The sequence below is a fragment of the Colletes latitarsis genome, chromosome 10 (genome assembly GCF_051014445.1).
Source record: "Colletes latitarsis isolate SP2378_abdomen chromosome 10, iyColLati1, whole genome shotgun sequence".
NCBI classification, from domain to species: domain Eukaryota; kingdom Metazoa; phylum Arthropoda; class Insecta; order Hymenoptera; family Colletidae; genus Colletes; species Colletes latitarsis.
The window spans coordinates 32,188,132-32,215,768 of NC_135143.1; the positions used below are offsets into that span (position 1 = coordinate 32,188,132).

The 27,637-nt window shown below is 43.8% G+C and overlaps 4 protein-coding genes across 11 annotated transcripts; all 4 read right to left on the reverse strand.

Moving 5' to 3' along the window:
• Positions 1-1,461: 1,461 nt before the first annotated feature.
• On the reverse strand, positions 1,462-9,796 carry Jef (major facilitator superfamily domain-containing protein 6 jef). Of its 2 annotated transcripts, none has more exons than XM_076775909.1 (11): positions 9,046-9,796; positions 7,953-8,472; positions 7,433-7,879; positions 7,188-7,309; positions 6,887-7,112; positions 6,677-6,811; positions 6,345-6,614; positions 5,936-6,194; positions 5,506-5,799; positions 5,318-5,383; positions 1,462-5,033 (listed from the first exon to the last, which is right to left on the reverse strand). In XM_076775909.1, exons 1-11 carry the CDS (start codon positions 9,450-9,452, stop codon positions 5,023-5,025), a joined length of 2,757 nt encoding a protein of 918 aa, XP_076632024.1. In that variant the 5' UTR covers positions 9,453-9,796; the 3' UTR covers positions 1,462-5,022. The 2 variants fall into 2 exon arrangements, with proteins under 2 accessions (XP_076632024.1, XP_076632023.1); XM_076775908.1 differs by having other exon boundaries at positions 5,271-5,383; positions 9,046-9,795.
• Positions 9,797-14,822: 5,026 nt separating this feature from the next.
• Positions 14,823-18,550, reverse strand: LOC143346169 (tubulin alpha-2/alpha-4 chain). 3 transcript variants are annotated; one of them, XM_076773985.1, is made up of 6 exons: positions 18,066-18,550; positions 17,703-17,947; positions 17,145-17,372; positions 16,814-17,072; positions 16,583-16,735; positions 14,823-16,420 (listed from the first exon to the last, which is right to left on the reverse strand). In XM_076773985.1, exons 1-6 carry the CDS (start codon positions 18,237-18,239, stop codon positions 16,163-16,165), a joined length of 1,317 nt encoding a protein of 438 aa, XP_076630100.1. In that variant the 5' UTR covers positions 18,240-18,550; the 3' UTR covers positions 14,823-16,162. The 3 variants fall into 3 exon arrangements, with proteins under 3 accessions (XP_076630100.1, XP_076630101.1, XP_076630102.1); XM_076773986.1 differs by having other exon boundaries at positions 17,703-17,964; positions 18,066-18,184; XM_076773987.1 differs by having other exon boundaries at positions 16,224-16,416; positions 18,066-18,457.
• A 50-nt stretch (positions 18,551-18,600) lies between these two features.
• Positions 18,601-20,979, reverse strand: LOC143346170 (nuclear receptor-binding factor 2). 4 transcript variants are annotated; one of them, XM_076773990.1, is made up of 5 exons: positions 20,812-20,979; positions 20,445-20,606; positions 20,131-20,265; positions 19,685-19,941; positions 18,601-19,609 (listed from the first exon to the last, which is right to left on the reverse strand). In XM_076773990.1, exons 3-5 carry the CDS (start codon positions 20,152-20,154, stop codon positions 19,132-19,134), a joined length of 759 nt encoding a protein of 252 aa, XP_076630105.1. In that variant the 5' UTR covers positions 20,155-20,265; positions 20,445-20,606; positions 20,812-20,979; the 3' UTR covers positions 18,601-19,131. The 4 variants fall into 4 exon arrangements, with proteins under 4 accessions (XP_076630105.1, XP_076630103.1, XP_076630104.1 ...); XM_076773988.1 differs by having other exon boundaries at positions 20,689-20,822; XM_076773989.1 differs by having other exon boundaries at positions 20,376-20,606; positions 20,689-20,822.
• Positions 20,980-21,697: 718 nt separating this feature from the next.
• Mrps29 (mitochondrial ribosomal protein S29) lies at positions 21,698-23,477 on the reverse strand. 2 transcript variants are annotated; one of them, XM_076774118.1, is made up of 6 exons: positions 23,341-23,477; positions 22,872-23,195; positions 22,680-22,772; positions 22,474-22,610; positions 22,061-22,408; positions 21,698-21,969 (listed from the first exon to the last, which is right to left on the reverse strand). In XM_076774118.1, exons 1-6 carry the CDS (start codon positions 23,357-23,359, stop codon positions 21,733-21,735), a joined length of 1,158 nt encoding a protein of 385 aa, XP_076630233.1. In that variant the 5' UTR covers positions 23,360-23,477; the 3' UTR covers positions 21,698-21,732. The 2 variants fall into 2 exon arrangements, with proteins under 2 accessions (XP_076630233.1, XP_076630234.1); XM_076774119.1 differs by having other exon boundaries at positions 23,272-23,389.
• Between the last annotated feature and the right edge of the window lie 4,160 nt (positions 23,478-27,637).

Here is a 27,637-nt window from a genome sequence, read left to right on the forward strand (position 1 = left end):
TAACGAGTGTTGTTGAAATTTAATAATTGGATAAAAATGCTTAGTCTACCTCTGCTAACAGACGGGCTTGTTTCATATTACTTGAATAAGAGTTTTCTTACGCTGAGAGCCGCAAGGTGTCCGTCCCAGTGTACCAGCCGATACACGACGGTTCGTCGCCCCTAGTTTAAAAAAAGTAAACCGTGAATCGTGTATACATATGTATGTATACCAGTCTATGAACAAGAATACCGATATGTTGCGTTTTCGGTTAGGATGCGATAGGAAAGTATTTTTAGAAACTTTAAGAAAAAAATGATATCTTTTTCTCTTTCTTTTTTCTTTTTTCACCTGTATATTACTTAAGTGTATATCGTTACTGTATATTGTTATTCGCTATAACTATAGTAGAGTTATCGTTACGGCGCTTCGCACACGAATCCCTCGACAAGCCTTTTCACGAATCGATCGAATATCCGTTGGTCGATATGTAATTTGGACGATTGAATTTATCTCGCATTACGATTATTTCAGTCTTGTAAAATCGTACTAAACGTAGAGCGTACGCGTGTATTAGTGTGTGCCGAGTAAAGTCGTCGGTGTCCGTGGATCGAAAAGCACCATGACAGAGGGCTCTTGCATCTTGATCGTTTGAAATAATTTATTTTCTCGAGACTAAACGAAGCAACCATGTGCGAAGCAATTTATTCTCCAAATGCTATATGAATTTTCTTTACTTTACTTTATTAATCTTAATTCCTACGTGATATGTATCAAGTTTGCCGAACTTGTGTTGCTCTGCGCTTCTCGCGCGCGCGTATTCTCTCTTTTTATCAACGAAAATATTTAAAAACCATTACCATTTGGGGTACTACGCAGATAGTCTGAAATTGTAATTCGGATTTCGAGGAATCCCGATACATACAATTCGTCGCCGATTTCTTTTGCCGATAGAATTTTCATTTCAGGCTATTCGACCCCGCACACCCACACATCCCTACAAAACACGCATGGAACAATTAAGCCCGAGATAAAATAGAATTCCTTCTCTGTCTATTGCCTTGGATCGTTTTCGCTAAACGTTTCTCGTTAAACCGTTTTAAACCGTTACATTGTACACGTTAGGACTCGACGATACGTTCGATTCTACCGTGTTCTACAAATAAAACGCTGAGAATAAATAGTTTTGTTTTCGAACAGCTCTGTCAAAAAATGTTTAAATAATAAATAGATCATCCTTGGTATATGTATGTATATCTATACGTTAGGGAAGACTTTGAGTAAACGTTGTCCAAGCGTTGTTGCTTGCGTTGTTTCGTTATCCGATCAAGTTCCCTTGGAATCAGCTACTCTGGTCACTGGCAATTTTTACCGCGCAATGAAACGATACGTTCTGCAGTTTGGTCGAGAATCGTCGAACGTCGAACGTCGAACGTTCAATTTGCGAATCACAATGAAGAATATGGAAAAGAAATATCAGTGCTAGTTTAATTGTATTTATTTCGAGTACGCTTTCTCACCGAATACCATTAAACGGAGTTAATATCAGGCTCGGTAAAAATATTTAAAAGTTTAAGGCATACGACGACTGGCTCCATTCGAACGAGAACTTGTAGAAATTCGGCCACAAATTGAACGCATGAAAATTTTTAGAATATTGCTAAATGAAAAAATATTGAAAGGTACGAGCAAGCAATTTCAAACATTTGATACGTTATTTCTTTAGCCTGTAACCATTTATTGCAGTACACCGTGTTTCCAGTTACTCTGCATCGTACGCGTGCATGATTTTCATAAGGCAACAAAGGTTGATCGGTAGCGTTATTCGAGATTTAACAAACCTGATGGAAACTGCGCTTCAAAATGCTAATTACGACGGTTCGATCGCGCGTTAATTCGTTACGTAAATTGTTTAACGTCTAAGTTAACAGGAATGCCGGACTATATGCAACAGTTTTATTTCTACAGGCATACAAAAGAATTATTCCGACTCGAACGGGGCCTGGCATGCGTATCATCAAGTCATGCGTCAGTCACTGATGCAAACTAAAAACTTTTTCTCATTCCGTTTTTACCAGAGCATTATCGATAAAGTTTAGCCAATTAAAATGAGATTAAACGTTATCGTATTTGGATTATTTTTAATTGTACGTTTATTGAATCACTTTCGAAACTCTTGTCAACCACATATGTAGAATAAAAAATTGAAGATTAAAGGCAATGTTTGGACTTGTTTGAATTAGGAAAGTTATGCCAACCCATCGATAATGCCCTTGTGGAAGTACAGAAGAAATATAAAAGTTTTTAGTTTGCATTAGTTGCTATTATCTGATACGAACGGGATACTGGTTTTTAACTCGATAAATGTTTTCTGTCTGTGTGTGTGCGCGCGCGCGTGTGTGTGTATGTTCCAGTCCGAAACGTTTGCATACATGTATGTATTGGAGCAATACTCTATTCAATCTCGGTGGATGATGTTCTCGAAAAGTAATACCTGCTGCAGGGGTGATTATGCACAGAATGTAATCCCGTGTTCATTCCCATGTAGAGATTTCGGATTAATAATGTAATCGGTACTATTTGTACGGTTACGGTAACAATAACGAGCTAAGTTTAACTTGAACTATGACAAGGTATATAGATACAACATTATTTCTAGCTTGTGCCATGGTAAACGAGAATCAGCTTCGTTTATCTTGCTTTCGTTACACGTAACCGCGAGAAAAATGAAGCTGTTTGCACGCTTGCCTGAATCGAGCTCTTTGATTCCAATAACTACGGTTCGTATTCCTTCCAACTTGGTATTCCTTTACGAATCGAATCAAGGAAAAAAATAGTTTATCGTTGCTTACTCGGTTGACAAACATACGGATCAGGCAAACGTGCGTCTCTAATATGTAGTTGTTTCGTAAAATGTTCAACGTCGAAGATGCCGGTCTTGGTTTCCGTCTTTACCACCGACCCACTCGATCGATTTCTATCATTTAACAATATCGTACACCTACCACGAGAAAACGTGTCTGTTTACACGATAAACAATACGACGGTATGATTTACTTGAAGTTACTCTCTACTCGATTACAGTAAAAGTGAAGCATTTTACAGACACAGCACGCATCGTTTCAGCCTAGAAATAAAAAACAACAACGAACGAGAAACACGGGTTTTGGGTTTTTAATATTCACACGAAAAAGTGTGTGTGTAGGGGGGGGGGGAGGGGCGATGGTGCGGGAGAGAGAGAGAAAGAGAGCAAGATAGGAGAATTAGGGAGATAGAGAGAAAGGGAAACTATTTACAATGACCGTTGGTGGTGCGATGTTCGTGTCTTTCGTTGACAACCCAATTAAAATTGTTCTTTTGTTCGGAAGATGCTGGATTCAGTAGGACCGAATAATCGTGATGAAACGAGTAGCAAAGCACACGGTTGCGCGTATGTAAATACACAATAGTACATCGAGGCGCGTTCACAATTCGAGGACGCAGTATTCGAGTATCGAATTTCAACGTTTCTTCAATTCGGACGATAAGAAACACTTTTGTCGGCAATCCTTCTTCTCCAACAATCACGAATTTACGGAAAGGCTTGATCGATCTCATGGAAATAAATAAAATCGTAATAACGATTTCCTACAATTTCTCGTCGATTCATATTCGTTAGCGTGGAATGCAAGTCCGTAGGATAAATGTTTTCGTTGAAGCGAGTCCGCAGATCGTGTCAGGAATATATGTACGTATCTATGTATATGTAGATTCAAGTGACGAAAGATAGTGTTATTTTGCGTAGAATCGTATTTTGACTCGTGCGGAGCAGCCTGCGTAGCACGCGATCTCTTTGTATCTTGGTTCTGGTTTGGGTTAGATCTGGGTTTCGTAAAACTTTTGCATACTTTGTTGTTGATCCATTCGATAAAAGACTTTGGAATTACCGAAACTTTCGGTTGACCAGCATCGGCAGCTTTCACACTGTTCTTTTCTCTAAACGCGACCGAGCAACAAACTATGCTTAATGTAGTTTCAATCAAATGGTCGAATGAAATTCGATTCAAGTTTACGAGTAGATAATTTTAACCGTGGTAAGAACCGTCGACGATAAAGACGAGAATCACGTACCGCGAGGCTAACACCGTTCGAAATATTCTACATTCGTCGGATGGTGTTACATAGATCGTTTTGCGCGTGCTTTTGTTAATTGTTCGAGATTCGTACCTTAGAGATTCGCTTCGTCCGTTACGCTGACGTAAATTCCATTTCGTTGAAGCTCCTTGGTACCCCGACAAGCATTATCGATCCCGTTGCTAACCAAGTAGGTACATACGTACCTACGTACGTGTTCCTTTTCTAACGTGAAATGCGCGTCATCGTTTGCTAGTCGCCGTTTCGAACGATTCAACCGTGTCGAATGCCTCGAGGAACAGACACTATTGGAATTGTCGTCTTACCATTTGCTCGATCTGTTAACCGAATCGTTCAGGAAATTAAATCGATCGATTAGACCTTTTCGACGCTGTACTCTGCTCTATGTATAATCTCGGATATAATACTCCGAATCGATTGAAAAGTATAATGGAATGTGTAAAATAAAAAGAAAGGAAAAGAAAAGAAAAAGAAAAAGTAATATCATATATTTTGGCGATTGGTATTCTCTCGTATTACGAAGACCTTTAAAATTTCCTAATAAACTAATCATGATAGATTTTCACGGTATGTTTTCGGTTGCGATCAGTTTCGTCGTTTTAATGTACATATGTACAATGAACGAGGCAGCTCGGTAGGGCACCAAAGAGCTTCCGGCTCATCTGTTGGCTCAGCGAATAATCATTTGTCGCCGTAGCTCTCCGAACCTGGTCCTCGTTCTGGTTATTTATTGGTTCTTTGGAGAACGAGCCGCTGTCGACCAGTTGATCAGGTGAAACAGGATCGATGGTTCGGAACCGTTACCACTCGTAGTCGTGCTGATGGAAAGGATTGGTGCATGGTTGTTGAGCGTGAAGATGGGTTACTATCGGCGGTGGCTTGACCAGATCGAATTCCCGGCTAACCGCTTCATTGTAAAGCTGTCGATAAGAAGAAACGGAATATCAGAATAATCGTAACTCTACTGCGTCCATCGAGGATTGTAAAGCGAAAGGATATCGTCAGAGGCGCGAAACGTGTGCGAAGAGCAGAGGAAAAGAAATTGTTGTTCAGAGAGTATAGCCTTGCGTAGAAGTTTATCATTTTCTTCCCGATATTTATCTTTCAAGAAACGTCTTCATCGTGAAGACGTTCTAATTAGAATGATCTTACTAAACCTGGAAGCTCCTACGGATATACTCGTCCTCGCCTTTGCCAGTCATACCGTAATTGTATCCACCTCCGCCGGCGGTTCCATCGTTCAGAAATGGATTCGTTGGATTCACGGGACCTGTAACGTTATTAGTAGGTGGGCTGTTGTGGTCGGTTGATAAAGAAAGACGCGTTAACCGGTATTGTTATAGGATAGAAGATGGATATGCCGTGGTGTAACGTAGTTATCGTATCGCTAACCTCCATTCGCACCGGGTACACCAAGGTTACCGGCCGTGGTTTGATAAGTAGCCCCGTATCCCGATTCCTGATTAGCCAACTCGTGCAGACGGGTGGAACTCAGTGCTCGAGGTATAGCGTTGCTCGGCACGCCGTGCGGTGCTAAATGCGTAGCCTCTGCTACCTGACGAGGATCCTCGGTTTGCGGCAGATTCGACACAAAACCTGTGTCCTTCCTATAGAAATTTATGAAGACGAATCCACCGAGAACGAGGATGCAGAGCAAACCATAGGCTCTGAACGTCGCGGTCGTTCCTGAAAAGTGCATGCGGCCACGATTACATACAATAAGAACAGTTGGCGTAAATTGCTCGGGTTAGCGTCTCACCGATCAACGCTTAACCCGGGGTAAATTGACAGGCTTTGGTATTTCTATACTAAAATAACTCACCGTATGCATCTACGAACATGCCACCGATCACAGCACCGCATCCCCTGCCTAAACCATGGTGGACACCTTGAAGAACACCTTGGGCACTGGTGCGTAACTGCGGAGGAGTATTATGAGCTATGTAGCTGCAACAGGCAGCCCAAACAGCGGCGTGAGTTATCCCTTGAATGAATTCGAAAGGTAACACCCACCATGGCGTGGTCAACCAAGATATATAGAGAAAACGAAAAATGTTGCCACCTAATCCCATGCACAATACCTGAAAAACGAATGCTCGATGATTTAACGACGAACGAAGGAATCGTGTTAACGAAACGACGACGACTAGGTTAAAAAGTGAAAATTCGAAGCCTCTGTTGTTTCGTCTTTAGCAGACCTAAACGCCGACAACGCCGACAACGAGGATTACCTTTACGTGGCCGATTTGACGGATCAGCTTGAAGCTAAAAAAGTATGCGAATATTTCCGAGATGTGATTAATCACGGAAGCAACACCGAAGAGAGTAGGAGTGCCACCGTAATCTTGTAGATGCCAGAACAAGAAGGTAAAGATCAGTCCAATACCAAAGCCCATGAACCAGGCCACGAAGAGAAAAGACGCGCACTTTACGTCTTTGAATTGCTTGAGTACGGTCACCCATTCCGGGATCTCTCGCATCGTTTGCGCAAACATTTTTGTCTGAAAGAACATTTAACCAGTTAAGAAAGGAACGAACGTAAATGTACGATAAAATAACGTACCTTGCCTTCTGGCGGCTGAGGTTTCGGATTCATCGCGGCCGAGGAATCCTGAAGACTGGGCAAATTCAGCTGCTGAGAGAGTTGACTCTGCAACTGTTCCTCCCTGGTCGGTTCACTCGGGGGCTTGATCGGTTCCTAAACAACGAATAGAGAGAAACGAAATAGGTAAAGGAAATTGGCTCGGTATAGTAAAATTTAGTGATCGGTTACCGGCTCCGAAGCGATTACGTCGTACTTGAAGTTGATTTGCGTGGCCGTGATTAGCGCGGCGCCCATCAGGACGCTAAAGATCGCGAAACAGATCGTATAGTTCTTTTCCCTTGCGTCTGGACCGCAGGGATGATTGGTAAACGCAGTGCTATGATCCAACGCGATGCCAACGAAAAACATAGCCAAGCCCCAGCCCAAACTGCCAAACATTCGCTGATGACCGTACCTAAGGTCGAAAGGAAAGCTCGAGTTTCCGAGGAATAGTTCCCTTTCGTTTCGATCTCAACTCAGGGAACTTTACCTATCCGCGTCTTCGCCCAACAGAGTGATGACAGCCGAATCCGCCAACGTGATCGCAGGCGCTGAGAAGAACTCACCGACTACCACCAATAACAACAGGAGGAAGAAGGTTTTTTGAATGTCCTAAAATATAATAGCGTTTAGGTCTGGGTTAGGTCAGCGTCAGTCACCAACCAACAGAGTGGTGGTGGTGGTGCGCATCTGAAAGAAGGCTGTCGCTTCTAAAGCGATAAAAGGGACGTTTACCGGCAGTCTGTAGACGATCGAGCTGAACAGAGGCTTGACCCATTCCTTGTTTTCTCGCTCGTTGTAGTTCGCAGCGTAAGATACCGTGTGAGGACTTTGGCCAGAGTGAGGTACCCTAACGTAACGTCGTGTCCTGAGCAACGGTACCTCTATATTTTCTTCTTCTTCCGCTTCCGTCTCATCTTTCTTCGACTCTCGTTGTCGTTGTTTCTTCTTTTCCTGCTCCTCCACGAGCGTTAATTTACGAATACCGTTGATCGATAAGCGGCGTCGTTTACCCAACAGGGATAGGGATTCCTCGTTATCGTCTACTTCTTCTTCTTCTTCTTGTTTGTCCCTTCTATCCAGCTCGCGTTTTACCATAATCTTTGTCGGCGGCGGTTTTACTCGGGGTTTCGTATGCGCGTATGCCTTCTTTGGTGGCCTTTCATCGTCCAAAGGTTGGTTCTAAAATACCAATGTTGGACAATTTCAAATAACGAACAGGACTAACGTATCGTATGTATAGGAGAAAGCTTACATTAAGGAAACGCTTGTACTCGAGGACATCTGCTGGTCGGTTTCTCCTTTGCAGAGTCTCAAAGTCGACGGTCTTTGCTTCGGGATTGTTTACGTTATCCTCGAACACGAGCTGCTTGTACTTGAGGTCCTCGACAGGGCTCTCCTCGGTACTAACCGCCTCCCTTCGTACCCTATTACCGGAGAACGCGTCTTTGATCTTTCGTCGCGAACGCATCAGTCTCGTTGCTGGCTCGAGCGCTGCGTCATCGTTCTTCCGTAACCTCTCGATCGCGACGTTACCACTCGCTTCCAAACGCTTGGCGTCGTCGTCGTCGTCATCGTCGGAACGACGATAAAATTGAGCGAGATTTACCGACCTTTTTACGATCCATTCTTCAGGAGAGGATGCCTTCAGGTACACGGTATTATTACGCAAAACCAAGCAAGACGTAGCTGGTGGTTGAATGAAACCCAAAGGAAGGGTGAAGATGATCCAGCAGAAAAGCGAGGCTAAAAGAATCAGTTTGCCTTTCTGCCATCTGAAACAGAAGCAGCTATTTCTCAGTTCTGTAAATCGTTTACTATCCTTTGCTAATCGATACCTACGTAAACGTAACAATCGGTAAGGGAACGGTACTGTACGTACAAACAAGGAATGAATTTTCTTACGCGTTCATCGTCGTTGTACTCGCGTCATCGGCGATAGTTGCTTTTCATCGAACATTTTATCTACCAATCGTTTTCATAGTAGCCCCGTATCCCGATTCCACTTGATCACATTTTACACGCCTGATATAATATAGGTCACAATGCCCAAATACCAGTAACCGGACAAGAGATTTTGAAAAATTTTTTAAGAAATATAACAAGATTGTTAAAACAAGGACCAAGTTTGTATGAATCGAGGCTGCCTCGCCGCACCTCGCCTTGCCTCGCCTCCCCTCGCCTCGCCTCGCCTCGCCTGGCCTAGCCCAGACCAGGCTAGGTCTGGGCACGTAAAAATGGTAATCTGGTCGCGGTGGCCCTGACCGCCGTAATACACACACACACACACGTTCTTATCTATTGATATATGTATATCTGTGAGAGCGGCGATACATTTATCCGCTTACCTATCAGCCAAGGAACCCCAAAAGGGCGCACTGAGGAACTCGATCAGAGGTCTCAGTCCGATCAAAAGACCGCATTGACCTGCGTTCATGCCCATCTGCTTGAAGTAGACGCCCATCAGAGGGAACAGGGAACCAAATGCCGAATAAAAGAAAAAGTAAAAGGTCTTGACCGTGAGTAGTTCCTGGTCCACGGATCCGAACAAGTACTCGATCACGTCGCTCTTGCCACGTATCTTGTTCGTTGCCTCCTTCGGCTGAGGATACAAGCTAGGATCGACCTCGCCGCTTGCTTGAGGATCTACCATGGGTCTCGCACCTGGCACCTGGGGCAACGACCTACCGGTGCCCTGTTTCGATCCTCCATCGGTCGTCCCGTAATCGTAATCTTCGTGTCCATAGTTCTGCATGATTTTACCCAACGGAGCCGGGGGGACGGGATATCGTTATCCTCTATCTATCCGTTTATTTTATTCGAGCGCACGTCGCGTCGATGAAGGAATCGAACCAGTAATTTTGTTCGCTGGTCGCGCGGCGAATAAGCGGCGATGACGACGACGACGACGACGACGACACGACGAGGACGATCTTAACGGCAGTCCTCGATGGACGATGACGGTGTTCCTCCAGCGAACGATCCGTCCCGTCTTTTAGGAATCACCAACTAAAATCCTTTTAGACGACCGACGAATCGATGCCAACCGTGCGTGGCACCTTTTGCTCGCGAAATCGATAGTCCTGACAGTGCGCCCGCGCAACTTTTCATCCCCGCGTGCACCTTCGTCGTCGAGTCGTCACCAACGATGGCCGTTCGAACCTCCCTCTTACGACGTTATCGAGCAATTCCCCTTTAGAGGTTCTTACAAGAAATTTCAAGGCCATCGACCAATCCCCCTCCACCTCTCTTGATCCACAGATCGAGAATGTTTTCCAAACGATCCTCGATCCTTGATCTTCGACGAGTGGTCAAAGACCTCGGAAATATTTTTACCAACCTCCAACTTACTATCTATACAATTATACATATTTATACCTATCATACCTATTTTAGGATTCAAGACTTGCGTAAAGTCTCGCGCCTATCTTTCAGATTTCCTCTCTACAGATTCATCTGCTTTTCTTCATTTTCTCTTGCTCCTTGTTTCTTCTTCTTCTACGTACGGCCTCGTGCAAATAGTTTTCTCCATTATCTTAAAACGTACGTCGTAGACGTACCACGTTTACCTGTAAACTTGTAATTATTATCTAGTAATAACGTAGTCGCAGTCGGTTCATGAAATCTTTGAACGGTGCTTTCACCCTTAAAGTTATCCTGAACTTGTTCTCATTCCAACCTTGAATGCGAAAAGGATTATTCTTACGAGCAGAATAGCCTTTAAAACCGTGTTTAGGGAAACCTTTACCGTGCCGTCGATGACAACGGTACGTCGAATATTGCGAACCTTGACCTGCATCATCGCTCGCGCTCTTTTATCTCGGCAAGTTCAGGAAATTCCAATTACGTACATGGCTACTAACGATAAAAAATTGTCGAAAATTTATGCGTCTGTTTAAAAGTGTACCATCGGCCAAGTTACCGGAGGGAACCTTACGGTCGATAAGAAATAAATTTTAATCGAGGGGCTACGTGATTGTCTAATTGAAAATCAGTTAGGTTAGTTTCCCGTACATTTTACCGTAATTCTTAGACGGTCCTTTCATCCTGATAACTTTGTAACGAAACGACTATCCGAACAGTTTGTAGTTTCCGCTAGAAACTGGGGATACGAATTAACAATCCATTTAGAGAACAATGGAAACACGGCCAACCGAAACAAACAAGAACGTTTGATATCGAAAAGTAGAATTTCGAGGATTTTAAGACCGATGCAACATCGCGACATCGCAACATCGCAACATTTCGAATAAAGCATCGTCGGGAAACGAACGCGATCCATCAGACTGGAATATGTATGTATATATGTATTTCCCGTCCCATGGAAAGATTACAAAAAACGTAGGAACGGTACCAGCTATTGGTTCCATAATTAATCGCATTCTCATATTTTACGATCACTTACAAGCTTCCAAGAGCGAGCAACGACGCAGATCGACTCGACCTTGTTTCAAAGTTCAACTAAGAAATTTTCATTGAGAATGGGAAAACACGGTTATTGCGAACGAATTTCGATACACTCTCGGTAATATAGAAATTGTCGAGGCGGAAATCGTATTAGGAAAAAGTGAATTAGCGAGAAAGGATGAGTAGAATAATTAAAAGAATTTCGTATTTTTTTAAGAAAATAAATATTATTTTTATTCAACAGTCATATTATTAATCTCAACCAGTTAACTTAAATTAATAATAATTATGTACAAATTGTAAGTTATTGTTGCCTCCTTATACAGTCTCATTCCGTCCAGCATTCCTCCTTCCTCTTTCTCTAGTTCCGATTCGTTGGTTCAGTGTCATGTCGAGTGCTTGATAATCTCAATATTTAAAGGCACCGTTTGGTATAGGCCTCATGTGAGAACGACTTTGAAAAGCCGACGTCGAGGATGGCGCAGGTTTCGGCGGTCCTTGGAACATGCAGGTCTTGGCGGTCTTCAAGAGACGACCGTTGTTCCCTGTTCGCCAGTAAACCGTGCGAACAGCTTGCCTACCAGCAACGTAACTTACGGCTCCACCGATCAGCATCTGAAAGGAAAGCAAAGCGAAAGGCTTTGTTAAGAGGAACGGTTATGTTTTAGGAACTGTACCGAATCGGACGACCGGTCGGCAAACACGCTCCAAGGAGGAGAAACCGCCCTTCTCGTCACGAACAGGATCGCAAATACTTGAAATACTCACCTTTTTAGGTATACCGCGTGCCTAACGACCAGATTAGACGTTCCAATAGAACGTAGCAGAGTTTTATAGACGAGTCGTCCGATGGAATAAAGTCGAGATTGCAACAAGAAGGAATCTGCTGCCTCGCTGGTGATCGTGCCAAGAGAAAAGCTTCACTGACGAACAGACTTACTCTGGTGGATAATTTATACGATAAAGCAAGCACCGCGTCACGGGATCTAGCGATAAGGTCACGTTCGCCCGTTATTCACCGTGATCGTCGAATCCTCGAGCAACGTACGCAGCCGGTGCGATGGTGGGAGTTTTTTAACACCAGCCAAACCCTGGTTTAGATAAACAGAGTACCACCGTACCGAGGCTGGCTTTACCTACTTATCGTCGATGCATCGTTATCGACACTCGCGATAAAATATAACACCAACGTTCGACTCGCGCAATTTCACGCGTAAAATCAAAATACGGGTATTATAGGCAACTTTACACCTGAACGAATCGGTTTCAATTTCAATTCATTAAATCGGAATGTATCCGAGCGTAACGCACGCAGAAACACCATATGCAAACAAATGTACATACTATTCACTGTCTTTCTTTTTCTCTTTCTTTATTTCTCGTTTACGATAGTTTATCCAATTGATCGGAATACGGAAACATTGTTACCATTACACATTATAGACTCTATTTTTCGCGTTTCCACGCGTGTAAAATATGGTTGGTAAAGTCTGGCCGCGTCCCGGCTCGGTAATTCTTCTTCATCGAGAACAATTGTATTTTCAAACACTGTTGCTTGCGTATACGTGTACCTATTATGTAAAATAGTCCCATCTACGTCTACCTATTATTTTCAATGAAAATTCTACGCAAGCCCCTGTGATCCGACTTTATTCGTACGGTAAAGATAAACTCTGTACAGCTAGACTGAAAAACACGAACCAGAATATTACGATATTTCTTTTCACTGTTGGTATTTAAATACCATAAGCGTTATTTATTACGATACCATTCTGGAACCGCGAATCTGTCAACCGTTTTTATTCCGGCTGAATTTACCATTTCTGTTTCACGTCAGGTGATGAAAGTTTATTTAACAAATACAATTAATCGCGAGCAGCCGTATCTTTCTCGGTATTACATATAATGAATGGAAAGTTTTTAAAGTTGTCGATATATGTATACGGTAGCGAATACATATTTTACAATAATAATAATAACCAAGAGGAGGATCACGATAAGGGTAATAAACTTTATTGAATTTATTGTCCAGATCATTTAACAATTCTCTCTCACGCACGTTTAACTCGCGCAGAGAATGTTGCGTATTCGCGCGATGACATACAGTTTTTCGTTCGTATCGTGAAAAAAATTACTTGGCCGACAGGGCAGATAACATTTCTCATCTTCCCGATGTACTTTGTTACTGACGACAATCGATATGATTTGTTTATATCGTTGCGTATACATACGTCATCTTCCTGAATCTCGCTAAAAGAAAAAACGCTTCGGTAATCGTTGTCTGGTATCGTGTCTGGTATCGTGTCTGTACGAGGGAATCACGAGTTTCGTTCGACTCGGGAAGCTCTTTCATAAAAACAGGAACGATTCGAAAATTACGGTACGCGACACGTAACCGAGGAAAATCGGTTCCTTTTTTTCTCCCAATAAACGATTAAGCTAATATGTACCTCTTTCCTGGGGCTTTACTAACGCACCTCACGCACGTTGACAAACCGAATCTTGGCGCCTTCGACACTTTAGGTTTAGGTCGCGTCGATCTCACGTAATAGTAATAAGAGAAATTGAAAAATTCGTGAAACAGGAACGTTTTATCGTCCGCATAAATATCGCTTACGAATACTTCCAATTAGCTTAAAGCTGCACATTCTTGTTGATATACGAACGCGTTTCGTCTCGTTTCAATAAAAATTTTCTTTATTTTTTTTTTCTCTACGCGATAAGAATACCATCAGGTACGATGATAATCGCACACGTCGTTTAATCGTGTACGCATGAATCGGCATCTCGAGGACAAGCTTGGACGGATAACGTAACTACTCCATTCCTTTGAATTTACTCGAAAACGCTTAAATTCGTAATCGTTGATCGATGGCGTTGGCATTTCGGTTATCCGTGCACGTAGACAGCAGGTAATTGGGGACCATACTCGAAGAAAGATGGAATAAACTGTTGGATAACGGAACCGTTTCTTCGTTAGACGAATACGATTTTGCGGTCTTTAAATGTTCCCATTATTCAGTTAGAATTCCCCTCGAGACAATAATCGTCCATCCTTGTTTCGCAACATTATTTGAGAGTTTTGCGCGTTTCGAGGGATTCTTCTCAGCGAGAATAAAGTTCCATTGGAGAACGATCGGTCGATGGAAAATTTGTTCGAACAAGCTAAACGATCGGCGAGAGTTCATCGGGGGCGTACGGTCACTCTACGTAACTCGAAATCGTATTATACGAAAGAATACGTATGTACATACTTACGTACCAGCTGCCGCGAATAATGCGCAAAAGCGGACACGTTTCGAGCATGAGAGCAACAGAGAAATCGTATACGATTCACGTGAAAGTTTCGTGGTATCGCGAAGAAGAGCGTACAAACGACGTGATAGCGATAGAAACGATCGTCGATGTCGATAAGAGAAACCGGCCGCCTCGTCTCTTCGTCTCGCAGATAACCGATTGCGACGAGGTTATTAATCAAAATCCACAGAGAAATTTCCATCGAAATAGTCGAGCTGTTTATTGATCTTGAGATCATCAGGTTTTTCTCGAAATACATCGTTTCACGGTTAAACGATTAACGAGAATGGCCAAAAGAATACGAAAGCGTAAAAAAAATTAAATAAAAGGTAGACGGTACACGTAGTACGCATGAAAGATAAGCGAATCGAAGCGCTGTCGTTCCGAGTACATACTTGTATTGTATATCTTTGCTGGGGGGCATGCTCCTCGTCGATCGTTGAACAATGTCGCGACACGCGTCTCTCGATCGAGATAGCATCGGATATTCCGGAATAGAGGATTCAAACAAACTTGGAGACGTTATCAACGAACGAAGAACAATTCGGCCGAGAACAATTCAAATAAAATGTAACCTGAGTTTAGACGACGTGATTTGCCCTTTTAATTTCGCGTTAGGAGGGGGAGGGGCGGAGGCGCAGGTTGTCCTGCGAACAACGTAAAATATATCTAACGAAACATCTGCAAAATAATTCACGCAATCGATTCACTCAAGAAATCTTGTATTACGGAAAAGGAAGATTTACGAAATGTCGTACATAAACAGTCGTTGATCAACAAATACCAGTTTTGTCTTCGATTACGAATTAGTGGAATCGTAATGACTATAATAAAAACGACATTGAACTTTTTTCATTGTTTTATGCTCTCGCGAGCGATCGCCGACACCAGTCCTTGTTACACGTTCGGATACAACCCGTTTATTAAATTATAATAACGACAGCGCATTTCTGCTACTGTATCGTTCAACGACACCAAATACATATGTACATAATAGTGGATAAAGAAAAAGAGATTTTCTTGGTACTGCCTTAGGAAATTGTTTTATTCGCATCTATCGAATTTACGTTACAGCCTATTACGATTTCTAATCTTTCAACGCGAGTTCATCGATATCCCAAATATAACGATTATATTATTTTCAGAAGAGAAGAGGTGACGCACTGTTATTACCAGGTATTACACAGTGATTCGATACCCTTTTATTGTTACGTGAATCAGATGGAGAATATTTATCGTAGCTCGTTTCCCGAGCAGCATGCATGGCTAGAAACGCGAGTTTCAGTCGAAAGCTGCGAGTACGAAACCGGTGGAAATAAAAGAAGAAATACGTTTCGTCGAATCGCGCCATTGGTGCCAGCGAGTCTACCGCCGACTGCCCTCGTTCCTATCTCGTGCAATCGGTCGACTCGATTTCTTCCGTTCACGCAAACGCGTAATCGAGGCTTATTTCGATAAGCGATAATTTCCTTCTTCCTAAGATCCTCGTAACGTCGAGTCAACAGAGACAGATATCTTTGTAATCCTCGTTAATAGATTTACTCGAGAGTTAACGAATCGTGGTACATACCAACGTACAATTACAACGATCGCGAGACAAAGAACGCAGGTTTCCGCCTTACTCTTGTTACGTTGTTAGATGCAACTTTTCCATCGTTTACACACAGTTTACAACCAGTTTACGATCTCTTTGTCCCGATAACATACATAATCGTAATTCCAACGCCGACAATACCACCAACAAGACCATCGGTGTTCAGGTCAACTTTCGATTTCTTTATAATCATTTATCAAAGTCGCTATGTTGTCGCGAGCTTCCTGAAACACACTTTCTTCCATACCTTCCATCACATAATGATGCATGAAAGCTCTCTTCCGATACATCAGATCGAATTTACGCGCAAGCGCTGTCCAGGAATACCGGATGGCCGTATTATTGCTAACCATCGCCACTGTTCTTCTCGAGTTTGCTAAATCACCGCCCGGCACCGACGTGGTCGGTTGATAATTGATTCCTACCTGTGAGCGATATCGTTGGGATTAACAAGGACAAGACAAACTCGGATTACATTAATTTAACCGAACGCGTACACGCGATTCACGAGACGCAACATTTTGCTGCATCGTGTAACGATCGCATAATCGCGTAATCGAGTCGGTTCTGTAAAGATCCGTACGTACCTTGAACCCAGTCGGACTCCAACCGACGAACCGAATAGATTTTTTCCCCTTCAACGACGCAATTGCTCTGTTCACGTCGTTCGGATTCACGTCTCCACGATAGAGCAAACAGCAGCTCGTGTAAGCTCCCGTGCGCGGATCGCATTTTACCATCTGAAATTTAACCGAGTTAAACGAAACGATACTCGAACTTTGAAATCATCTTGAGCAGTCTGTAGCATTGCTCCGCACCTGATTACCAGGCTCGAAACATTCGCGCGTTATTTGCTGCGTCGTTATTTCGGCGTGCATGGCTTTCCTAGGGGTAGTAAGCGGAGCATACGTAGCCAAAGAAAAATGAATTCTCGGGTAGGGTACCAAATTTGTCTGCAATTCTTGCAGGTTCAAATTCACCGCTCCTTCGAATCTCATCGAGGCCGTTATACTCGAGACAACTTGGGCTTGCAATCTGTTTAGATTGGTATAAGTTGGACACTCCACGTCCAAGTTCCTGCAAATACGTACTTAAATATCGTCGCAGTGACCATTGACTTTGAGCCACGCGACGATCAAGACCGCACACCTCGTACAAATATCGTAAAGCGCTTCGTTGTCGACAAGAAAAGAACAATCCGCGTGGTCCAAGTTACTATGCGTAGCGAAAATCGCGTTGTACGGTTCAACGATAACGGTTGAGATATTAGGAGCCGGACAAATAGCAAAGTCCAGCATAATCTTGTTCGGATAGTCGCACGTCAGACGTTCCAGTAATAACGTGCCAAATCCGCCTCCGGTACCACCGTTCAGTGATCTGCAAAACCGAATACGTAATACACTCTGTGCGTAATACTCGCCCTCTGAATTCTTTAAAACGTTGGATTTTTCATTGAAAAATCTAACAACTTTTAATATTTTTATCGATTAAAAGTGTTTTACAGACGTGTATCGTTTCGGTACGACAACGACGGTAGCTCGACGGTAGCTCGTCGGTAACATTGAACGGGGACAGTCGATTTCGTTTTAAATAGAAAATTTTTCTTTTTTTAATTAATAGTTTACATTTTTCTTACAAAGTAACGCACAACGTTTTCTACAATGCCATGGACAAATAATAGTATCGAAGAAGCAACATTCTGTTTACCTGAACACGATGAAACCGGTCAGTCTCGAACATTTCTCCGACGTCTTGCATATACGGTCCGCGACAAGATCGATTGCCTCGCGACCGTTGGAATGGTACCCTTTTGCGAAATTGTTCGCAGCGTCTTCCTTCCCGGAGATCAGCGACGGCGGGCAGAATAACTGTTTGTAAGCGCCTGTTCTTATCTCGTCGATCACAGTAGGTTCTAAATCGACGATTACTGTGCGTGGTGTCATTTTTCTGATCTGGAAACTTAACTTTTCTATATAAAGTTAAACGTTAGTCAAACGGGTTGAATCTTGCCGTTACAGACATTCTTATCGAACCGTTTAACGAAAAGAATTGTTTGTCGTCTTTGCTTACGTCCGTCTCGGCAAAGAATGTGCAAAGCGAAGCGTCTTGTATCCGATAACCTGGACGAATGCAACCATTAGGTAACACACCGTGTTCCAAACAGAACAATTCCCAACAGGCGTTTGCTACTTGCGTGCCAGCCTGGCCTACAAAAATTGTTATTATTTCACCCGGTCGGTCCATCGTCGGTTCGATCGCGTTCGCGTTCGATCTCGGTTAAAAATTTTTCCTCTCGATTCTCATTCGCGACGAACCGACTTTTAAACAGTCACGCGGAACATTTTCCTCGTATCCGGGCATTTTTTATTTTTTATTTTTTACGATCCATCGGTCGAAACTAATAATAAGGTTCGGTTCTTGGCATTGAATATGTTCATTTATCGAGAAGAGCGTCAAATTTTTCACCGTATCGATTACATTCGATGCAACGATAAAACCACCATCCGATCACAGTTGTCGGAACAAAATCAATCGATCGTTAAAAGCCATCGCTGGCTCGACCCCGTCGACCAATCTACGCAAAAGTATCAAGGAAACGTAAACGTAACATTTACCATACTTTTATTACGCACTATTACTTACATAATATACAGTCTAGTTTACCAAACATTCGATACACGCTCGACGATAACATTTAAATAAATCAACCAACACGTAATTATACGTATGTATACGCCGTACTGTGAAATCACGATACATACACACTTTACCGACGGTCTACGATTCTACGCGCGTACCTACGGACAAGTACTTGCAATTGATATGTATCTTGATCCCCCCCTTCGAACGACATCGAACAAGTAAAAATATCTTTCGTTACGCGTTAATGTTAAACATGCCACGGTAACATATTTTCTCGCCTTTCTACCATGTAAAATAGCGATCGTAATATACTCGAACTCGATAATTATTTATTTACCCGGAGATCGAATGTCGTATCCCCGATTTAGCCATAAATCTTTGTACTATTACAGATTTCATTTCATTTCGCAAACGGTTCAATCAACTTGCTACGTTACGAGAGATTCGATTCGCAAAGAGCTTCCTTCCTTCCCTCCTACCGTTATACGATATTTTACGCGGAGGCAAAGTCGAAAAGTGGCATCTCGAGAGGGGTTAAAGGCGGTAAGGGTGCAAGACGCAACGAATGCGCATTATCCAATCTAGTCTCGTCGCTAGAACTGGCAGATACGGCACCGAGTTGCTCCGTCAACTGATGCACCTCCTCTTCCTTAGCCTCCAATTGATTCAGCAAGCTGCCAATATGACAGCGTAACTGGCAATTGACAGTTTTCAGTTCTTCGATAACGGTGGCGGTATCTTTCGGATGTTTAAAAGCCGTATCTTCGTTGTTCGGTAACGAAATCAAAGTTAGAAGACTGTCTTGCTCTTCGATCGTTCTATATATAGCTTGACGCAAAGATCCATCAAACTTGTCCAATGGCAGTTCGGACGCATCTTTCTCCGATCGCTTGGGTGTCTGTTTACTAACGATCTCTCGCTGCTGAGTTTCCAACGTAGCTTTGTATTCTTCGTATCGGGCCTGTTTCATTCTGTAAAACATTTTTCATCGCACCGTTTTTCGCTCCGTCTAACGAGAACATGAACGGCAAATAATCGTTACCTACCTAACTATGGCAGCTTGCCTTTTGTGATAATCGCATTGAAGAGCCAAAGATTCTAAAGTAACGAGCGAATGGAAAGAGGCAATCACAGCCGGAGGAGTGGGACTAGACAAACTGGAACTTTTAGAAGAAACGTAACTCGATTCGAGTTGAGCGTACGCTTCTCCCAAGAGGCTAGCCACGGTTTCATGACACTTTGCTGCTTCCTCGAATCGTCCTTCTTGCAACAGTGCTTCCGCTCGTCTTTGTCTTTCGTGTGCCTTTAACAGAGAACGGTAGTATATAAAGATCGGTGAGAAAGAATAAACTGAAAAGTATAGAGGACCGTTATTAGAAAAAAACGAAACTAATAGATAGCGAGACAACATATCGGCAGAAATAGTTGCACGTTTCCGTACAATCGTACGTAACGACTATCGATCGGTAAGCAAATAATTACGATCACTTACCGCGTTCAGGATCGAAGTCTCCATAATTCGTTGGCCGATCGAACAAGAGTACAGGAACAGAAACAGAAACGCAACATACGTGGTCAATTTCTTCGATCGCTGATCAACGACGAACGTACCAAGCGAGCCTGAGAACTAGTACAAGCAGCGAGATATAGAATAGATATTACAAACAATAATTGACGCGTCAATTATAGTGGCATCAAATAATAATTCGATTCCTACCAACAAGGGTAAAAACTAACATTCGTTTATGCTTCACCTTCGGAATAGCGAGAAACGTATCGTAGATTACGAAATTTGTCATTACTTACTCGGCCATTTTTTTCAAATAATTTCCTACAATCGATCCTCTCTCTTCGTTGCAATCACAACGACGCTCGGAATGCTTGAATGTTTCATCCAATCCTTAAAATGTCTTGTTTATTGTCGCTGGAACGTTTGGAACGCAATACATCGTCGTTTCTTCGTCGAAACTGGAACCGAGAGACAGCGTCGGTAATCATTGTTGGAATTATAGGAGCGTGCAAGAAAAGTCGATAATAATATTTCTTGTACATTTTTACGTTTATTTATTGTAAAAATATAACTGAAGGTATATCAGTTTGTGTGCGTCACGTACATTTTATTATTAAAGCGTATATAGAGAATATATTTTAAATTTTTATTAGGTTTCTGCACCTGCATCAGCGGTATCATCGCCATCAAAAGTATCGAAAAGACAGTGTTGCAGAACACGTGGTCGGTAGGTTAGGGAAATAAGGTCGTGGGACGGTGCCCGTGGAGCGCTGAACCGCTCTGCTCGGCGAGACGCGCGGAAATCAAACGACTCAATACATTAAAAATACTTTAACAACTTTATTCAGTAACTGTTCTTTAGATATCTCTAAATAGCGATTGAAAACGTTCTCTAGCGCAACACGATAGCTCGTATAGACTGAGAGAGGCCCGGCCACGCGGGCTCGGTCTTATATATCCAGTCGTCCCGATCGGCGTTTCTTTCTTCCTTTCCCCGGTTGCCAAGTTCTCGGCGCGTGCCATGGAATATTCCCGATCCTTGGAGCGAGAACCGGCGACATGGCCAACCGAGCGATTCTCACACACACACATATCCGCGCCACAAGCATACAGCCTACTTCTAACGGTCAAAACTACATTGTATACACAAAGTATCGGCAACGGTCTACAAATGCTCGGTTTGCGCCTAGATTTCCTCGCGTTGAATTTCCTACAATAATAATACGCATTACAATACGCGATTTCGTTTGAATCTCCCTCGCTGAAATCGCAGCCTCGATGGTGATAAAACCAGTTCCAGCAATTTCCCGTCGCGCCGCTGTATGTACATAAACCCTACGTCATGCAAATGCGTAACAACAGTATCGTGTAGGGAGGAAATGTAACTCCCTAGTTACTCCGACAGATGGCGCCGCTGACAACTGACGAGATGGAGACCGAGATTTGTCCCGAGGCACTCTCGGCGTCCTCACTGGACATGGTTAAAACATTTCTTCAAATTGAACGTAGCACCGAAATCAATAAAAACGTCAAAAACATCTTTCAGATTTGTTAACAATAGTTTTTATTCGTACATAAAATATTTTATAGGGATTTGCAACGCTTCCATAGATCAAGAGGGTTCCTATTCGATAATAATTCTAATTCTCTTTCTCCTCCAACAGTAATGTCCCGAATCCATTTTTTATGTTTATAATATTCTATAATAGCGTTAAACTCGTCAGGAGTGTAGTTTTCAACGCAAACGGGAATAAAAGGATCCAAATACTCGAATCCCTTTTTACCAAGCAAGTATCTTGGATATTCATTTTCTCTGTTAAACTGTAATAAAAAACAGTCGACGATTAACTACACTTTCGACATAGTTTTACTATATTTTCCTGTTTTCGCTATTTCAATAATCATTACGTACCTTAGTTGCTTTGAGATCTACCGTTAATATCGCAGCACCGTTACACCAATTAAAATGTACGCTATTCAGAAAGGCTGTGGTTAACGATATCCTATCAGCCGGTACATAAACCTTGTTGCCGTCTCGTATAGACGTGTGATCGGCAATAAGCGCGTTAAAACCATCTATAACAACTAACGTTTTGCATTTTCCTGCCGTACTAGCTTCTTTAAGTTCATTCACCAACGCGTCGATAACCCCACAGGCAAATTTAATTCGTTGTATTCCAAATTCGATAAGATTAGAAAGCGGTTCTCCACATTTTGTACTTTCTCGTTGATTCCAGGTATAATCTTTCGAAACTTTCAACTAGAAAATAATTAATCAAAGAATTACTTTACAGAAGAATAAAAAAAATATAATTTATTACTCACATCTAATGTCGATAATAACGGCGCGTTTAAATTTTTGAAATATTTCAACCATGTTCCTGCGTGTACAGGTAAATCTAGTTTATCCGGTATCAACGGGGAATCTGCAATTTCCTTCGGAAATCGAAACCACGTATTAACTAAAAACATGGACAAAAGATGTTATAAAAATTTCAGAAATTCACATTGGAATAATGAGAATTTGTTACCCGAAGGTAAATGAAGTACAAGGAACTTCTTGGAAAGGCCATAATGAATTAAATGCAACGAAGTTGTGGTTTTCCCTGCACCGTGCATACCATCTAATCAGTATTATCGTAACGAAAATATTACCAGAAATTTCAGTAATCGTATGGTAAACGATATAATTTAAATTTCAATTATACAACCGAAAAGGATACACAAGACATATTTGTGAATGGACTTTGAATAATCCGTTTGCTCCAGATACGATATCGTTTCGATCGTTGCTTTTCTTATTAATATACCAAATTCTGCAAAAACTTTCATTTGTTTCTTCCATTCGTTAGGTACATTATTTTGTAATAGTTTCTGAACATCCGAGGGCACTGTATAAATTCGGCTCAAGTGAGTGTTGGTATGATTTTGAGGAAACGATTCCAGAGTACGAAACGACTCAAATTCTGTAGTTTGATCGTCCGTTGCAGTAGCTGCCATAATTGTTCGTCGTCCGCTTCCACTGCATATTCTCCTGAGTATCGAATCTAAAGGAACGAAAGACAGCTTTACTTTGATCTTAAGGTATACATTGAATATTTGCAACGACATAAAAACGTATACAATCATTAGTAATATACGGTTAAAAGTACGATATAACGTTCGTTGTAACGAATAAACAATGAAACGTACAAATAGAAGCAGACATCATGTTTTTGATGGAATAACACAATTATTTTTTACCGATTACATAGAATGATTTAAAAATACACTTTGCAGACGAATGAAACGCGTCCAACCATATTCGTCACCATCGATTACGTTTCGTCTTAGATATAGTAGATCCGTGATCCGTAGTCAAAACGTTAGGAATTTCGTCTTGGAGCAATCTTACTAGATGGCAGACTTTGCCATCTAGTAACGTATCTTGTCCATCTAGGTACGCATCTACTATATACATTGTCTGTGCTTCTAATTAGAATGTTAGGAAAAAAGCATCAAGTGTAACGTCTATTACGTATCTCGTCTATGCTCGTATCACGTAGTAAATGCGCAATTTAAATATGCCAACGAGGCATAAGTAAGAAAGAAATATTAATTTTTGAAAGCTTCGGAATATTTATAAAACTTGGGTAATATTTTGAAATTCGTTTCGATAGTACGTGATCGCACTTGAAACTCCGATAATGAAAAGCTATAATAATAATAGGAATTCCATTTATGAATAATATTATAATATTGAAATTTATATTTGTTGGAAAAAATATTTAACTCGTATCACCTGTTCTTATTCGATGGTAAATAATTAACTTTGTAGTTTTTAAAACGAGAGCAGTCTTTCCGTCGATTGAAACTCTCCGATGAACTACATTATTTCGTTTAATTTTGCAAGTTTCGATTCCTTCCGTCTCTCGTGTTTGGCTATTAATTTTACTTTGATCAAGTTGTCGCGCAAAATCAGTTTCGACAAGGGAGACAGCACTGTCACAAGTATCATTAGATTCAACAAGGGTTTCGAGCAGCATCGCAAGGTTTAGATTGTTTAGTAACCGTTCCGATGCAACCTACGCGTTCCAGTTTTCATCAGTATTCTTTCCGATTGTGTAATTGTTTGAGTACGAATAAAACGACTGCATGTCGTTGTCATTGAACACCTGATCCAACTCTAGTAGATCGAACCCCTTCAGTCGTAACCTCTTCCAGACTTAATCCTTTACAGATAAATTAGGTTGGGGGTTCGGCCTGCAGTCATAGCCCACCTTACACTTAACCCCTTCAGTCCTAACCCCTTCCAGACCTAACCATCTATGGTTAAGACTGGGTTGGGGGTTCGGACTGTAGTCATAACCCACCTTACACTTAACCCCTTCAGTCCTAACCCCAATCCAGATGTATCCCCCCTGGTGTTAGGACTGGGTGAGACGTTCGGACTGCAGTCATAACTCACCCTATACCTAACCCCTTCAGTCCTAACCCCCATCCAGACGTAACCCTCTGTGGTTAGGACTGGGTGGGGGTTCGGACTGCAATCTTAACCCACCTTACACATAACCCCGTCCAGTCCTAACCCCTTCCAGACCTAACCATCTGTGGTTAGGACTGGGTGGGGAGGTTCGGACTGCAGACCTAATCCCACCCTATACTAAACCCACCCAGACCCAACCTTTCATGGGTTTATGATAGGTCTGGGTTAGATCTGGGGGTTGGGCCCCAGGGTTAGGTCTGAGTCGGGCCCTATGGTTAGGTCTGGGTCGGGCCCCAAGGTTGGGCCCTGTGGGTTAGGTTTGGGTTGGGCCCTAGGGTTAGGTTTGGGTCGGGCCCCAAGGTTGGGCCCCGTGGGTTAGGTTTGGGTTGGGCCCTAGGGTTAGGTTTGGGTCGGGCCCCAAGGTTGGGCCCCGTGGGTTAGGTCTGGGTCGGGCCCTAGGGTTGGGTCCTATGGGTTAGGTCTGGGGGTTGGGCCCCAGGGTTAGGTCTGGGTCGGGCCCCAAGGTTGGGCCCCGTGGGTTAGGTCTGGGTCGGGCCCTAGGGTTGGGTCCTATGGGTTAGGTCTGGGGGTTGGGCCCCAGGGTTCGGTCTGGTTTGGGCTCTATGGTTAGGTCTGGATTGGGCCCTGCGGTTAGGTCTGGTTTAGGGCCTCCGGTTAGGTCTGGTTTAGGGCCTCCGGTTAGGTCTGGTTTAGGGCCTCCGGTTAGGTCTGGTTTAGGGCCTCCGGTTAGGTCTGGTTTAGGGCCTCCGGTTAGGTCTGGTTTAGGGCCTCCGGTTAGGTCTGGTTTAGGGCCTCCGGTTAGGTCTGGTTTAGGGCCTCCGGTTAGGTCTGGTTTAGGGCCTCCGGTTAGGTCTGGTTTAGGGCCTCCGGTTAGGTCTGGTTTAGGGCCTCCGGTTAGGTCTGGTTTAGGGCCTCCGGTTAGGTCTGGTTTAGGGCCTCCGGTTAGGTCTGGTTTAGGGCCTCCGGTTAGGTCTGGTTTAGGGCCTCCGGTTAGGTCTGGTTTAGGGCCTCCGGTTAGGTCTGGTTTAGGGCCTCCGGTTAGGTCTGGTTTAGGGCCTCCGGTTAGGTCTGGTTTAGGGCCTCCGGTTAGGTCTGGTTTAGGGCCTCCGGTTAGGTCTGGTTTAGGGCCTCCGGTTAGGTCTGGTTTAGGGCCTCCGGTTAGGTCTGGTTTAGGGCCTCCGGTTAGGTCTGGTTTAGGGCCTCCGGTTAGGTCTGGTTTAGGGCCTCCGGTTAGGTCTGGTTTAGGGCCTCCGGTTAGGTCTGGTTTAGGGCCTCCGGTTAGGTCTGGTTTAGGGCCTCCGGTTAGGTCTGGTTTAGGGCCTCCGGTTAGGTCTGGTTTAGGGCCTCCGGTTAGGTCTGGTTTAGGGCCTCCGGTTAGGTCTGGTTTAGGGCCTCCGGTTAGGTCTGGTTTAGGGCCTCCGGTTAGGTCTGGTTTAGGGCCTCCGGTTAGGTCTGGTTTAGGGCCTCCGGTTAGGTCTGGTTTAGGGCCTCCGGTTAGGTCTGGTTTAGGGCCTCCGGTTAGGTCTGGTTTAGGGCCTCCGGTTAGGTCTGGTTTAGGGCCTCCGGTTAGGTCTGGTTTAGGGCCTCCGGTTAGGTCTGGTTTAGGGCCTCCGGTTAGGTCTGGTTTAGGGCCTCCGGTTAGGTCTGGTTTAGGGCCTCCGGTTAGGTCTGGTTTAGGGCCTCCGGTTAGGTCTGGTTTAGGGCCTCCGGTTAGGTCTGGTTTAGGGCCTCCGGTTAGGTCTGGTTTAGGGCCTCCGGTTAGGTCTGGTTTAGGGCCTCCGGTTAGGTCTGGTTTAGGGCCTCCGGTTAGGTCTGGTTTAGGGCCTCCGGTTAGGTCTGGTTTAGGGCCTCCGGTTAGGTCTGGTTTAGGGCCTCCGGTTAGGTCTGGTTTAGGGCCTCCGGTTAGGTCTGGTTTAGGGCCTCCGGTTAGGTCTGGTTTAGGGCCTCCGGTTAGGTCTGGTTTAGGGCCTCCGGTTAGGTCTGGTTTAGGGCCTCCGGTTAGGTCTGGTTTAGGGCCTCCGGTTAGGTCTGGTTTAGGGCCTCCGGTTAGGTCTGGTTTAGGGCCTCCGGTTAGGTCTGGTTTAGGGCCTCCGGTTAGGTCTGGTTTAGGGCCTCCGGTTAGGTCTGGTTTAGGGCCTCCGGTTAGGTCTGGTTTAGGGCCTCCGGTTAGGTCTGGTTTAGGGCCTCCGGTTAGGTCTGGTTTAGGGCCTCCGGTTAGGTCTGGTTTAGGGCCTCCGGTTAGGTCTGGTTTAGGGCCTCCGGTTAGGTCTGGTTTAGGGCCTCCGGTTAGGTCTGGTTTAGGGCCTCCGGTTAGGTCTGGTTTAGGGCCTCCGGTTAGGTCTGGGTTAGGGCCTCCGGTTAGGTCTGGGTTAGGTCTGGGTTAGGTCTGGGTTAGGTCTGGGTTAGGTCTGGGTTAGGTCTGGGTTAGGTCTGGGTTAGGTCTGGGTTAGGTCTGGGTTAGGTCTGGGTTAGGTCTGGGTTAGGTCTGGGTTAGGTCTGGGTTAGGTCTGGGTTAGGTCTGGGTTAGGTCTGGGTTAGGTCTGGGTTAGGTCTGGGTTAGGTCTGGGTTAGGTCTGGGTTAGGTCTGGGTTAGGTCTGGGTTAGGTCTGGGTTAGGTCTGGGTTAGGTCTGGGTTAGGTCTGGGTTAGGTCTGGGTTAGGTCTGGGTTAGGTCTGGGTTAGGTCTGGGTTAGGTCTGGGTTAGGTCTGGGTTAGGTCTGGGTTAGGTCTGGGTTAGGTCTGGGTTAGGTCTGGGTTAGGTCTGGGTTAGGTCTGGGTTAGGTCTGGGTTAGGTCTGGGTTAGGTCTGGGTTAGGTCTGGGTTAGGTCTGGGTTAGGTCTGGGTTAGGTCTGGGTTAGGTCTGGGTTAGGTCTGGGTTAGGTCTGGGTTAGGTCTGGGTTAGGTCTGGGTTAGGTCTGGGTTAGGTCTGGGTTAGGTCTGGGTTAGGTCTGGGTTAGGTCTGGGTTAGGTCTGGGTTAGGTCTGGGTTAGGTCTGGGTTAGGTC

Coding starts and splice junctions, on each gene's coding strand:
- Jef (XM_076775908.1), bottom strand. CDS start 9,452: ATGCAGAACTATGGACACGAAGATTACGATTACGGGACGACCGATGGA. Junction 6,195..6,344: donor GTCAAATCGGCCACGTAAAG/GTAATCCTCGTT, acceptor TTCGTTTTTCAG/GTATTGTGCATGGGATTAGG. Junction 5,034..5,270: donor ATATCCGTAGGAGCTTCCAG/GTTTAGTAAGAT, acceptor TCTTATCGACAG/CTTTACAATGAAGCGGTTAG.
- LOC143346170 (XM_076773990.1), bottom strand. CDS start 20,154: ATGGAGACTTCGATCCTGAACGCG. Junction 19,942..20,130: donor AGACTTCGATCCTGAACGCG/GTAAGTGATCGT, acceptor TCTCTGTTAAAG/GCACACGAAAGACAAAGACG. Junction 19,610..19,684: donor AGGCAAGCTGCCATAGTTAG/GTAGGTAACGAT, acceptor AATGTTTTACAG/AATGAAACAGGCCCGATACG.
- LOC143346169 (XM_076773985.1), bottom strand. CDS start 18,239: ATGGACCGACCGGGTGAAATAATAACAATTTTTGTAGGCCAGGCTGGC. Junction 17,073..17,144: donor CTTTACGATATTTGTACGAG/GTGTGCGGTCTT, acceptor ACGTATTTGCAG/GAACTTGGACGTGGAGTGTC. Junction 16,421..16,582: donor GGAGTCCGACTGGGTTCAAG/GTACGTACGGAT, acceptor TATCGCTCACAG/GTAGGAATCAATTATCAACC.
- Mrps29 (XM_076774118.1), bottom strand. Junction 22,773..22,871: donor CATTCACAAATATGTCTTGT/GTATCCTTTTCG, acceptor AATACTGATTAG/ATGGTATGCACGGTGCAGGG. Junction 21,970..22,060: donor TAGATCTCAAAGCAACTAAG/GTACGTAATGAT, acceptor TTTTTATTACAG/TTTAACAGAGAAAATGAATA.